Source organism: Gadus chalcogrammus, chromosome 21 (genome assembly GCF_026213295.1).
Source record: "Gadus chalcogrammus isolate NIFS_2021 chromosome 21, NIFS_Gcha_1.0, whole genome shotgun sequence".
NCBI lineage: Eukaryota > Metazoa > Chordata > Actinopteri > Gadiformes > Gadidae > Gadus > Gadus chalcogrammus.
Genome location: NC_079432.1, coordinates 5586220 through 5599599, shown reverse-complemented (window position 1 = coordinate 5599599; position 13380 = coordinate 5586220). Strand labels below are relative to the sequence as shown.

At 45.9% G+C, this 13380-nt stretch overlaps 2 protein-coding genes across 4 annotated transcripts in view; one reads left to right on the top strand and one right to left on the bottom strand.

The window, feature by feature from the left end:
* Positions 1–624: 624 nt before the first annotated feature.
* ubxn2a (UBX domain protein 2A) lies at positions 625–8001 on the bottom strand. Of its 2 annotated transcripts, none has more exons than XM_056580667.1 (7): positions 7845–8001; positions 5185–5247; positions 4753–4852; positions 4316–4425; positions 3834–3971; positions 3080–3241; positions 625–1790 (listed from the first exon to the last, which is right to left on the bottom strand). In XM_056580667.1, the coding sequence occupies exons 2-7, from the start codon at positions 5226–5228 to the stop codon at positions 1604–1606; spliced, it is 741 nt and encodes a 246-aa protein (XP_056436642.1). In that variant the 5' UTR covers positions 5229–5247; positions 7845–8001; the 3' UTR covers positions 625–1603. The 2 variants fall into 2 exon arrangements, with proteins under 2 accessions (XP_056436642.1, XP_056436641.1); XM_056580666.1 differs by lacking the exon at positions 7845–8001 and adding an exon at positions 5590–5675.
* The window catches only part of atad2b (ATPase family AAA domain containing 2B), a 78887-nt gene continuing 71298 nt past the window's right edge, over positions 5792–13380 (top strand). The window contains exons 1-9 of one of the 2 annotated variants that reach the window (XM_056580665.1): positions 5792–6185; positions 6289–6624; positions 8050–8216; positions 8670–8701; positions 8834–8984; positions 9263–9362; positions 9654–9801; positions 10311–10460; positions 13284–13359. In XM_056580665.1, the coding sequence (XP_056436640.1) occupies positions 6523–6624; positions 8050–8216; positions 8670–8701; positions 8834–8984; positions 9263–9362; positions 9654–9801; positions 10311–10460; positions 13284–13359 (926 nt within the window). In that variant the 5' untranslated portion in view covers positions 5792–6185; positions 6289–6522. Of the gene's footprint in view, positions 6625–8049; positions 8217–8669; positions 8702–8833; positions 8985–9262; positions 9363–9653; positions 9802–10310; positions 10461–13283; positions 13360–13380 lie in introns of both variants that reach the window. The other variant, XM_056580664.1, reaches the window with a different exon arrangement.

Genomic DNA, 13380 nt, shown 5'->3' with positions numbered 1-13380 from the left:
TATTGAACAAGGATAATGAGGCTCGCTTTCTATCCCCGGGCAAGGCAGGATGGCACACACACACACACACACACACACACACACACACACACACACACACACACACACACACACACACTTGAACGCATGGGCTCATGCAAACACAAAGATATGAATGTGTACACAGACACACAGAAACGGACAAATCCACACACACACACACACACACACACACACACACACACACACACACACACACACACACACACACGTACACACGTACACACACACACACACACACACACACACACACACACACACACACACACACACACACACACACACACACACACACACACACACACACACACACACACTTTCACACATAAATACACAATTTCCCAAACATACCAAAGACACTCACTCACTCACCCACAAACACACATATACACACAAACACACACACTAGCAGTCATTAAGATGTGCTTCACTGAGCCTGATTATTATTGAGTTATTACATAATAAGTCATGGCTTTTTCACCCTCTCCATGTGTTTTTGTGCAAGTACAATGTATCTTGTCTGTTCCTTTGACTCAAAATGAAACACAGGCATAAAAACCAAACCAACCATTTTCAAAAGTCTCAAGCTTTTATTGCAATATCACTGTTAACCTACTGTTAAACTCTTGTATCAGCAAGGCCCATTCCTTGACCCAATCAAATCCAGACAATCAGATGAGCCAAAAAATGCATACATATTGCATTGTATTTTATAGATTTCCGCTCTATGTTAATAACTTATCTATATTTTGTAACATCTTCCTCCAAATTAGGTTTCCACAAACAGAACGATGCACAGCGAACAAAAATGTAACGAGAACACCATAGTCAGGTTAAACCAGGTCATGAGACATGGCATGTCAAACATCATACACAGCAACATTTCAAACTTTCATGATAATCCACCTGAAAACGTGTCTGGCAATTCGCCCAGACTTGCGTGAACACACCAGGAAAAGCTTTCTGTGACTCCCGATCGCAACGACCGGCAGTAATACAGTAGATAAGCGGTATACATAAAGGTGCAGAGGTTTATAACAGAACAGGTTAAATGTTTTTCAAACAGCCCGGACCCCCAAACAGAACGTCCCCCTGTCATTATTGGCTCACTGCTCTGACTTGGAAGCAGAAGGTAAACTGTCACTAGCTTGGTGTGTTGAACCGTGGAACAGCGGTACAGGAAAGGCGTGGGTAGGCTAAGATCATGAGAGGCCAGTCGCGTTAAGGGTGTGTGTCCGGGTGTGTGCGTGTGTTAATGTGGGTGGGTGTGGGTGCCTGTGTGTGTTTTTGTGTGTGTCTGTGTGTGTTGTGTGTATGTGTGTGTGTATGCTTGTGTTAATGTGTTTGTGGGTGTGTGGGTGTGTTATTATATGTGTGTGTGTGTGTGTGTGTGTGTGTGTGTGTGTGTGTGTGTGTGTGTGTGTGTGTGTGTGTGTGTGTGTGTGTGTGTGTGTGTGTGTGTGTGTGTGTGTGTGTGTGTGTGTCTGCTTGCCTTAATATGCATGTGTGTGGCGCTTACGTGCGGGTGTGTATGCGTGTCGTCGCGGACAGGTCCGTTGCGGGGTCAGGACGACTGACCGAAGGGGGCCTCTGTGTCAAGGGGTCTCTGGACTATGACGGCGTGGGCCAGGTCGGCCTCCTCCAGGCTCAGCCCCCCCTCGCGGAGCACCCTGGAGGGCAGCGAGGTGGTCAGGACGAAGGGGGGGCAGGTCCTCTGGCAGCGGGACACAAAGTCATGGACGTCGCTGACGCTGGAGACGGAGAGGAAGAGAGATACGTGAGACATGGAAGAGAGGGGGAGGAAAGGTCTTTGTGATGAAACATTTTGTAAAGTACTTAAAAGGTGGCTTTGTCCACAAACTCTGTCCTAACCGACACGCATTCATTCCAAAAGATGAATGAGCCGCATTGCCATTGTCCTTCATTTCTGGCGGGCGCGCTCATGCTAAACGCTCTATAGCCGCAAGCATATTGGCAACGGATGGTTTAGTGAAGCCAGGAGATTCGATTATGATGGTTTGATCACCCAGACCGCCGTATTGTCCTTTAAGCTTGCTGTAATACTGCCCTCTTTACCCGCAGACAGTAGCGCTTTCACAGTCGTTTGGGTTTGATAGTAAAGCATTCTATCCCAAAACGTTTCACTATGAGGAAGTGTGTGTGTGGTATACGTGTGTCTGTGTGTGTGTGTGTGTGTGTGTGTGTGTGTGTGTGTGTGTGTGTGTGTGTTTTTGGGCGCTGTACATGAACACACTCTCACTCTCACTCTCTCTCTCTGTCTCCCTCCCTCTGTCTATAAACCTCCACAAATGGCAACACCATCTATTATTGACACCCCAGCACCTCAAGGCACACACAGGCCATCCTACGGTGAGTCCCAGCGCTTCGCTCACTTTGCACGCTTTACGACGTAGAGGGGGATCAGCGTCCAGTCCATGTGTGTCACTAACCCTGTTATATAAAAATAAAAAAAAGATAAAAACTGAATTTGGGTTATGCAATCCCTCAGGGGATTTTATAGATCCACTCCATCGCTCTACCGTCTCAGATTATGTCTTTCCGCGGGTCCGGGGCCCGTGTGTGTGATGTGTGCGTGTCGGTCGGGGGGGCTTAGGTATGGAGATGATGTGGAGGGTCGGGGGGGGGGGGGTTAACACGAGCCATAATGCACTACGCAGGCCTCCTGGCCCACCGCACTAGGACCGAACATTACGTAATTCGCCGAGAGATTACAGCGCCCCTCCTCCCTCCTCCCTTCCCTCCTCACACGGCAGATGGAACACGCATAACCCGCTACTAAACCCTTTCTCTGTTTCACCAGTGTTCCCGGTATTCAACCCGCCAAAATATACTGAGTAGTCGTAGTAGGCCTACTCCAAAAAGCGTGGGATACCTAAAATAGCCAAAGATAAAAAAAATAAAACATTCCAGTTTGTGTTTAGTTTTTTTAGCACTGTTGACCTAAATATGACTTGAGAGTCGTTGATCTGTCTGGTGCGATGCGCACGTCGGCGGGCGCCGTCGGCGACGTGACACCCACCGATGCGATAGGTTGAAGCGCTGCACCAGTCTCCTCCCGTCGGCCAGCCAGATCTGCAGCGAGGTGACGGGCAGGGCATGGTCCAGTGTTACCATGGGGATAGGAGGGGACTCTCCTTCCTCGTGCACAGATGGCGATCGGGCCACGACTCGGGGCGCCACACTGGGGGGGTGGGGGGTGGGGGGTGGGGGGGTGATCAAAGAGTTGTGGAGAAGGTGCATGAATGATGCATCTCGCCTCATCCTCATCATCACAGGGATACAGATTGGGAGTGCTGTACGTCTCCCTAGAGGATGGAGGTATTAACATTACAAACACCCGGGCTCTCAAGACTCCAGGACATGGTGTTCCTCTCCTCCCAGTCCTCGTCTTTCCCGCTGGTGTTTTACAGCCGAGGGACAGTGTGGTTTAAGAGGGACACCTAGTGGCAGAACTTCCTATTGCGCACACATTCAAAAATAAGTCTGTCTTTAAACAAATCCACCGATATAAGTCCTTATCTTTAGGGAATTGATAAAGAAAACGATTGAAAAATGTATGGATTATAACCAATCTTGGATAAAAGATTTTCATAAATCTTCAGAATAGCTTGGGGGGGGGGGGGGGGGGGGGGCTGTGTCTATGTGTATGCTGAGGGAACTCATCTAGCGAAACAATATAAAAAGTATTACTGGAATCAAAACCGCTCAAACATTTAGTTCTGGCAAACTTCCAGAGGGCCGTCCGTGATCCACACCCTGCGTACGCCTCTCACCTGCCCAGCCGGTAGCCGTGACCGCTGAAGGCGTGGAAGGCCTTCTTCCGAGGGACGTAGAGCTCCTCCGTCAGGTCCTCCACGTTGATCTCCAGCTCCTCCTCCTCTGCTCGGCTCTCCCACTCCAGCGGGAGCTCCCTGGGGCGAGAGAGAGCGCGCACAATGGGGTGACGATGATAAAGCGAACCACAGTTTACCCTTTGTTTCTGTGTCATCACGATGCACTTCTTTAGGTCGCTATAACTCCCTCTAGGTCACTCTAGGTGTGTGGCTATCTTTCCCCCTGGAGACCCTTTATGGTGAAGTCAGTCATTGAACTGTTTGGAGGACAATTGTACTGAGGGTTTCACCAAAATAAAAGCTCTTGCCGATTCGATGGGAGGATGGATGCGGTTTTATTTGCGATAGCATGCATTTTTTTGTTCTAACGTTGACGAGATATTCCCAGAGACCGTTTGTATTTTTCTGGATGTGGATTTTACCCTCGTTTTATGGTGTCCAGGAAGTCCTGGTTCTCGGGCGTGGCGTAGCTCCGGAACTCCTGGTCGTTGATGGTGAAGCCGTCCTTCCACAGCCTCACCACCATCTCCACCTGAGGAAAGCTGCGTATTTCACTATCAACATTGTGCCAAGTGCAAGTCAGTCTATTTGCCTCTATTTACATATTATTAGGACCCTGATTTTATTTGACCAACTGATAACGAGAGGGAAAGGGAATGGGTGAGAGAGAGAGAGAGAGAGAGAGAGAGAGAGAGAGAGAGAGAGAGAGAGAGAGAGAGAGAGAGAGAGAGAGAGAGAGAGAGAGAGAACAACATCAAATATCCAGGTATGCAAATGGGTAAATAGTTCTGGACTAAGAAGTGCATGATTATGGACCCCTGAAAAGCAACAGCTAACGCAATGGAAATCTTTGTGATACCTTTGAGGTTCCTGGGGCATCATAGCAAATCTTCTCCACCTCATCCAAAAGATCCTCGACCGAGAAGCTCCGTCTCATTGGAACCTCCTCACTCTCATCACTAAGAGTACGGTGCAAAGCATTATATTGGGTTGCTGCCTTCATAATGATGTTCTATCTTCAATGCTTTCAGAGATTATGGAAAAGAAGAGGCTCAACTTTCCGTGATTATTTGCATCGAGTTTTTAACTTTTCACATTAGATCATCATTTGTCTGTCTGTTATTATAAAAAAATGACCAATATTGTGTAGTAGCACCTACTTGAAGACAGATTTATATATTAACAGACAGACCACTAACTTAAGTGACTTAACTTAAGTATTATGACTGTTATAGCCTATACGTATTCTATATTGTTATAAATAACATGTAAAGATATGACACCAACCCACCAGTTGTCATCATTCCCACTCTCTGTATTATCTATGTTTTTCATGGTCTTCTTTATTTTCCATCTATGGAAAAAAAACACAAAAATAAGAGTTAAACGAGGGCCTATCAAGCAAGCAACGAAATGGGGGCGTAATCATTTGTAACGTTCAGTCGTTGGCCAATGCATGTGGTAAATCAATTACCAACATGATAGAAATCTATCAACACATTTCAGAAAAAGAGGATGTCTATCGTGTCGACAGACACCAGAAGCACAGAAACATGTTAGGGTACATTATATAAGGGGGCGTAGACTATATACAACCATGGCGTGTATAGCTTAGCGACATAAACCAGCGTATTTAAACCGACAGAAACACCTATTCTGCATGCATATATTTGGTAATAGCATAAATCCTCTTTACCAATCCGTATTCAGTCCTTAATCCGTGCGTTAAAACGCGCAGCCATAAATTAGTAGGGCATGCAGCCACTCTTGTGCTGAGCAATATCTGTGACGTAGGCACAGTGCCGTCTGCAGCCCACTGCCGTCATGCTGCTGAGCTCAGCGGAATTTTACTATCAACTTCACAAATGTTTACGACTGAGGAGTTTTTTTGGGGGGAGAGGAGTATGCCATGGGGATTAAATACTGAGACTGGAAATAAAATCGTTGAGCATTTTGTGCTTGTAGTGCCGTATCCTAAACTCGTTTCCAAAACCACGATTGATCTGAGTGTCTTAATTGCACACACTTGATTACGCACGCACACAAACACACACTTCGTTATTTATTGGGATGAGGTATTAGGTCTTTCCCATAGGGCTCCAACAAGTAGTGAGATCAATACAAACACGCTATTTATGTAGGCTCGAACACATTTCGTGACATTTTGGATTTACTTAACAGGACAATAACATACAGCACATGAAATGTAACACACGAAATATACACATTTGTATTGGCCTGGTTGTCAATTTTTGATATCGAACTACACCAATGCACAAAGAAAAGCTACGAGTGAGTGGGAACGAACCATATTTAATCATGCACAAACCCCAGAAAGTTGTTCGTGTCATGCCACTGCAGCATAAATCATACAGAGGCTTTTATTAATTCACAGCACCACCAGAAAGACACGACACCTGTCAAACCCCGTTCCCCAGACTGACGGCCCCGGACTGGCGGGTCGGTCGGCGCGGCGGCTTCAGTCTGCCTGCTGACAGCAGAGCGGAGCGGAGCGACAGAAAGAGAAATGGCGCCTCGGTGCTGCACTCACTGAGGGGAGGCAGTGCTTTGGAGCCTACAGAAAGACTGAATAAGGGACACAAACAAACACACACGCGAGGGGAGCGACATGGTGAACACACGAAAGAGAGCACGGCCTCTGCCTAGCAATCCGTTCATCTCGTCGAGGACTAGGTCGTCGTCCAGAAATGAGCCAAACTCTGAGGAACATGTAAGAGCCGGGGTCTTTTCTTTGCCGGCTAGTTAGCCGGCTATGCTATGGGTGCTAGGTAGCTAACCGTTGCCTCTCGCTGTTCTACATGGCTTTATTCACTGCAAAACATGACACAGTGGGATTGTCACCGTCTCAGCGGGCACACAAGCCTCTGTCCGCTGTCATTCGCGAACGTGTCATTCGTGTTTCTAGGTTTTAATACCCCTGTTTGGCTGCAGAGGAGCGCCTCGAACTCCAGGCTAGCTCCCAAGTTGAGTTCCCTTTGTGTTTGGGCAATTGCTGTCCGGCTGACTTGTTATGCTTTTGTCTTCAGAAATTGACAGCTTAACGGGGAAGTGTTTGCTCTTTTGACGTTAGACCGAAGCAGTCCCTGCTCTACAATTGTGTTCTGTTGCCGGGTTTGTCCGGATTACCTTCACGCCATTGTTTGGTGATAAGTGAAGGGCTCTAAGGGATGCTAGCGCTAGCCTTGTAGCTCTATGTGGGGGAAGGGAGTCCCAGGCTCACAACAGTTGGCTGGCTTACACCTAGCAGGCTTGAACTCAGTGAACTTCATGTTGTTAACACCCCGCATACAACTAAAGCAAGGCAGTCCGTGAGCTACGTCTTAAAGACGGCTTTAGTATACACGATTTTTGTTGCTTTTCGTCAGATTCCCCACAGCCAGCTATGAAGCTCTGGTTTACTTCATTGGTTGACCTACACAGTGACAAGGGGTGAAACATGTAAACAATGAGGTGTTACCGTGCTGTCACAATGTCATGGACACACTGGAATAATCAAACATCGACAATATTGCTCTGTATTAAATTCAATTAATTGGTGACCCCTTCAACATTGTCTTCCTGTCAATTCCTATTTTTTTATTGAGGTTTTTTTAATCTTAAAACATCCCCAAACGAGTGTGACATGTTTTGCTTAGCGTTTAAGTCATTATTACAAACCATCTTTCCTGTTGACCTTATCTCAAAATGCAAAAAGGCATAGAATAAGCGTTGCATAATGCTGATATGTGTGCTACCCCTGTTTGCATGTTCATTCACCTTGGATACCCCAATTTTGTTATTGTGCGTTATTTATTTAAGACACCGATACCGCAGATTTAGCAGACAGTTGCTATTAACAACAGTAACGATATGTTATATCAGAGCTGAAGAGCTGAAGTTACACAGTGGAGACGTGGGCATCTCATTGTGTGAAGATTCATAAAAACATACCAAATGATCACGGTACACCCAATACATTCTCGCTTTCTTCTGTCCTTTTGAAATTCCTTTTTATGTATTTTCTTCTTTCAACTCGGCCGCATAACAAAGAACCACAAGGTTATGTTTTTGTGTGTGCGTCTCTTTGTTATTGTTTTGTGTGACTACTGCAGTGTGCTTCATGGGTCTGCTTGCCTTATGCTCGCCTCCCCTTTAGAAGGAGCCTGTGAGTGACGTGAGTAGTCCCAGCAGCCCGAGGATGACCCCTCCCTCCAAGCGGACGCGTAGACAAATTCCCTCCACCCCCTGTTCCAGTGACACCTCTCCGTCTCCCCAGACCAAGGGTCAACGGGTCAACTGGGAAATCCCCACTTATCGCACCAGGTCAGCAATCCAGTCCGCGGTATCTGTTTGACTGTTAATGTTGTGTCATTTACATATTGATCGCATTTTTTTCCGTTGTGCTCCTCTATTGTCTTCGGCTGACACTTTCATGACAACATTTTGACAAACCAGCGACAATATCGTTTTGGTTTTGACAAGGTCATGTTAAAAAACATTCTGCTATCTGCTGGAAGACATGCTAGCAGATTTGAGTGACCTAGGGTTTCTGTAGTAAATAGCACAAGTCTTTACTTCTTTCTAAAGCGTTGACATGTTCCGACGACAGTTACCTGTTGTACAGCTGAAGCTACCACTAGAGTCCCTAGAGGATACTAATTGGAAATCCTACCCAGTGCCGGTTTAACATCCCGCTGTGATTATGCTTCCAAAATCTACATGGTCCTTTGTCTTGTTGAAATGATTGACACACTCAATGTTCTGTTTTGTTCCCAGGCTGTCCTCTCGCACAATGCAAAATGGACACGGTAATGACACACACCTTCACTAAAAATTACACATGTTGAGCTCTACATCTACTTGGGGATTATAGGCTGCTCTGGTGGATCCGTGCAGCTAACGTGTTCTCCCTGTATGTTGTGTTTTGGTCAACGCCACAGCCCATATGAGCCATCGCGACGAGCCGGGAGGCGGGGACGATCACTCTCGCATGAATGGTCACGTGGGGCTGAAGCGGGTGAGCTGCCGGGTGAAGAAGAGCCAGTTTGAGCACCTCAACCAAAGCCTGCTGTTCGACCAGCTGGTCAACAGGTAGCCGGTCTATGCAATACACTACACTATGCTCCCTCCGAAAATGGACTTGAACTAGAATTCATGGCTATGGTGTCCTTGGGTCTCATGGGCAAGGTGGAATAATCAGCATTTTGAAAAGCATTCATTATTCAGGTTTCTTCGTCGATGTATACTTTGTGAATGTCCATGTTTTGTCTCGTTCTTTGTTAGAATCCTTATATCCTCTAGCGTGGAAGTATTGTGTTTATTGAAAAGAGGAATGCTCGTGTCATGTGTTGTTCTGTGCCGGTTCTCAGTACTGCCGAGGCTGTTCTGCAGGAGATGGATAACATCAGCAGCATCCGGCAGAACCGAGAGGTGGAGCGTCTGCGCATGTGGACCGGAGACACTGAGGAGGTCCGTGTAACGTAACTGGACCTCGATTCAACTGGATACGTCACGTTTCACATTTTCCCCAATGGATATAATTAAGATGGACAATCTCATTTTGAGCACTACAAGATTACTCGAGTACTCTCTGAGATTCGGACCCCGTTTCCGATAATAATCTTTTGGTATTTCTTGATTCCCTAGACACCACCCAGACCCTCCACTCTGCAGACAAGAGCTCCCTGTTTTGTGCACACATTGACAACTGGGTGACTGTCCGTTGTAAACAAGCCCTTTTCCTTTTGCCTTCTCATTTAGGAGAACATGGACATGTACTCACGAGTCAAGCGCCGGAAATCCTTGCGGAGGAACACGTTCAACATACCTCCACACCACAAAGTCCTGAGCAAGAAAAAGCAGCAGGAGGATGATGATGACGACGACGAAGAGGAGGAGGGCACTGAAGGTCAGTAGATGCAAGGCGAATGGAGGCAAGCGCTCAAAGATGCAATTCGATTCTTTTCCTGAATGATGTATCCATGTGTATTATGTCGTACACCGCGTGCCGTGTATTTTTTTGCCTTCCTCCAAAAGATGTCGGGACTTACGGCTTGTCAGGCGTTGACAAAGTGTCTGCTTTTCTTTTGCCTCCATTTCGGCAGTGTCTGTGTAGGCAGGCCTGCTGTTATTGTGTCGACGTCTGTTCTCCACAATCATACAATTTCATTTGTTTTGGCAAGGCAACCGATAGCAGGAAGCTGGCTGTCTGGGCTGGCGTGGTGGAATGTTTGGAACACAACTTTTAATCAGTTGTTCAGTTCCATTTGGAGGAGAAGTCTGACTTTGTAGAAAGCATAATGGCACGCTTCTAGTGAAAAGGTGTTTGTTGCGAGTCTGACCCTGCTGTGATCCATCGTTCTGTAGCCGTTCTGTGTTTACGGACTCTGAAAGGCAACGTGACCCGGCTTTTTTCAGAGTCGCACGGCGAGGAAGGGGAAGAGGCAGAGGACGACGACGACGAAGACGACGAAGAGGATGAAGCAGAGGAGGCAGGGGAGGCCAACGGCCGGCCGTACAACCTTCGCCAGCGCAAGGCCATGCAGCGGTACGAGGCTCCGCCTATCGGTGAGTCTGGCATTAGGCTCACCCATCAGACCTGTGTTGATATCTGAGGTCTGATGGCAGACATGCTCAAATCGTGGTGAATGGGGTGTTTCCCTTTCTCTCGCTTCGTATTTATTAATGCTGTGTTTGAGTATTCTCTGCGAACCGACTCGGATCTCGGATCTGACGCCGCGCCCATACTTCAAGCGTTTTATTATTTCGCTCGGTCGTGGAGGAAAACATGGACGCCACCCGGAAAGCTGAAGTCGCGGTAGCATTGGCAGAGGGCCAGGCGCTCCAAAATAAGTAGGCTATAGGCCATAGGCGGAGATACGGACGCAGTAAGGTATTGCAGTAATACGAGTGATTGAAATTGCCATTTAAACCACCATTGTGGTCCAAGCACAATGAAAACAGTTCATACTTCAAGTCACACTGGGCGCAGCCATCTTGAATTCTGTTTCGGAATTTTGCTCGGTCACCACTGAGTACAACCGAGATGGCGAGTTCGCCGTCCGAGGAAAAGGGGCGTTTTCGTGCGTGTCGCTAGGCAACGTCCTCGGACCTCCGAGACGGATGGATTATAAAACGCAGCATTAGACCAACCATGTTTCTGTAGGCGGGGATGGGAAGCGCCTTGTTCACAAACCCAAACTTGGCTGGCCAGAGTTAAGGTTGCAAATGAGCACTGTTTGGACTGGCACCCTGCGATATTCACTTCTATTACCTCGTTCTGAAAGCTTCATCCACTGAGTTTTGTTTGGTAGAATAGGTCTGTAAAGTAACAGAAAACAAGGTGTAACTCCGCCACTTGTATTTTCTGATTGCCGGCTCTGTGCAGTCTCTCCATAAGTCCTACAAATGTAGGCGTGCTGGATCCGTGATGAGTCTGGCATCGTGTCTTGATATTAGTACATGAAGCCATCTGTTTTATGCTTCGGGGCTGTCCCCGCCTACGAGCAATCCATTCTGACTATTTGTTTAGTATATTTAGAACTCTTTTCATTTCAAATTTTAAGAAATGTCAAGTGTGGTCCTCATCCTCATCATCAGGATGAGGACCACACTTGACATTTCTTAAAATTTGAAATGGAGAAAATTAGAAAGTTGAACAAACATTTGAAACAATGAGAGCATGAATGATTGGAGATAAGGGCAAATGTCAAGTGTGGTGTTAATTCATAACCATTGATATTTGTTTCTACATTTAATTTTAGTTATTATAAGGGATACAAGCATTACCAAAATCTGTACAGAGACTAGGGATGGGCACGCCATTCCAATATTCGATTATTTGAAATGACGTGGGTATTCAACTTTAGCTGTGGCGTTTTTTTCCATTTTTTTGCCTAAAGTTAATTCAGTATTATTTATTAGCTATATTAATTACTCATTGTTCATTAAACGTGCATACTAATGCCATTTAATACTTGGAATACTTGGCTATACCGGCAACCTCCGTTCCAGCGGATAGAGTCTTTACCACGGCGGGTTTGATTGTAAATCGCCTTTGCCTATCCCCCTAGCACGTAGATATGCTCATTTTTTTAAACAAGAATGAGTGATGCAGTAGTTGGGCTTGTGTGCTATGTTAACTGGAAATGTGTTAGACATACTGTATTTCCGGCTTACACATAATCCTTGTTGATGTTCTGTTGCATGCGCATCATGTGTAATGCGAAGCAGGCCCAGGCGCTGGAGGTGGAGTTCTGTTGATATGCAAGCCCACCAGTACACTTTGCTGTTGTGCTTCAGTTACTTGAATCTATTCACTGTGTGCCTTAAATTGACTTGAATCTAATTTCAGTTTGTGACTTTAGTATGCAACACTGTTCATTCATATTCGTGTCGAAAAGGTAGTTTAGTTTCAACACGTTTTGATTCAGCGTACTGATTTCGGTTTGTTTGTTTGATGCGCTTTTCTATTATTCAGAACAATTCTGGAATAGTTTGCACCGATTTACACATATGGAAAGTCGGTTTTTAATGTTTGTTTTAAACCTTCTTTGTGCGTCGCACCTACACTGAGCATTTGTTTTACCTGCTTTAAATTCTGGTAGCGCTAGAAGGCTACACTATATATTCAAAGTGTATACACTGAACAATGTATATTGTATCAATATATTCTATACTGCGGTTTTAACGTTTTATCCCTTTGAGACATTTTGAAACGTGAGACCTAATTGGATGAATTGCGTTTTAGGAAGACTGCTGTTTACAGCAGGGTAGTTGACTTTGTATATTGCATATTGTATGGAAGTATTGACCAAGCGCTCGCTCTATATAGAAAGGTGCTGCTGTCCGACTCCTGGGCAGGTATACACTGCTAGACACACAGGATTCATAACAGTGATCACGTCTTCGCTTCCACTCGTCACATAGCTGTAATTCGGAGCCTGAATATCTGTTGTATGTTCAATATATGTTCATGATATATGTTCAACAGATTTACTGTTGAATAACTTTTTCACTTAAAAAGAACGGTCAAACTATATAAGCTGCTTTTAGGGTGTGTGATTATTTAAAATCCACCACCACCACCGTACAATTCTGTTTCAATGTCGGGGGGTTCCTGGCGTTTATGATCAAACTTTTTCCATGCGGGTTACCCCCAGGCCAGCCACTAACGAACCACTAAGGATCCTATTTTGTACAACAATGAAACCTGGAGAGAGGAGACCATGATAACAATGACAGTACCCCCTTGCCATGCCAAAACATGAATAAAACACGCGACTAATCATTCGTCAAGTTGCCTGTTAGGCGGTCAGCCCCTAATATGTTCACGTGAATTTGATTTGTCTTGCTTCATGAATCCTTACCCGTTTTGTTTGCCTTTCCCAGAGCCTGTGAACAGAAAACAAAGCAACCCGTCCCTGTTCGACACCCACAGATCTCCAGCAAGAAGGAGCCATATAAGGTTGGAGGGCCTGGTGTTGCC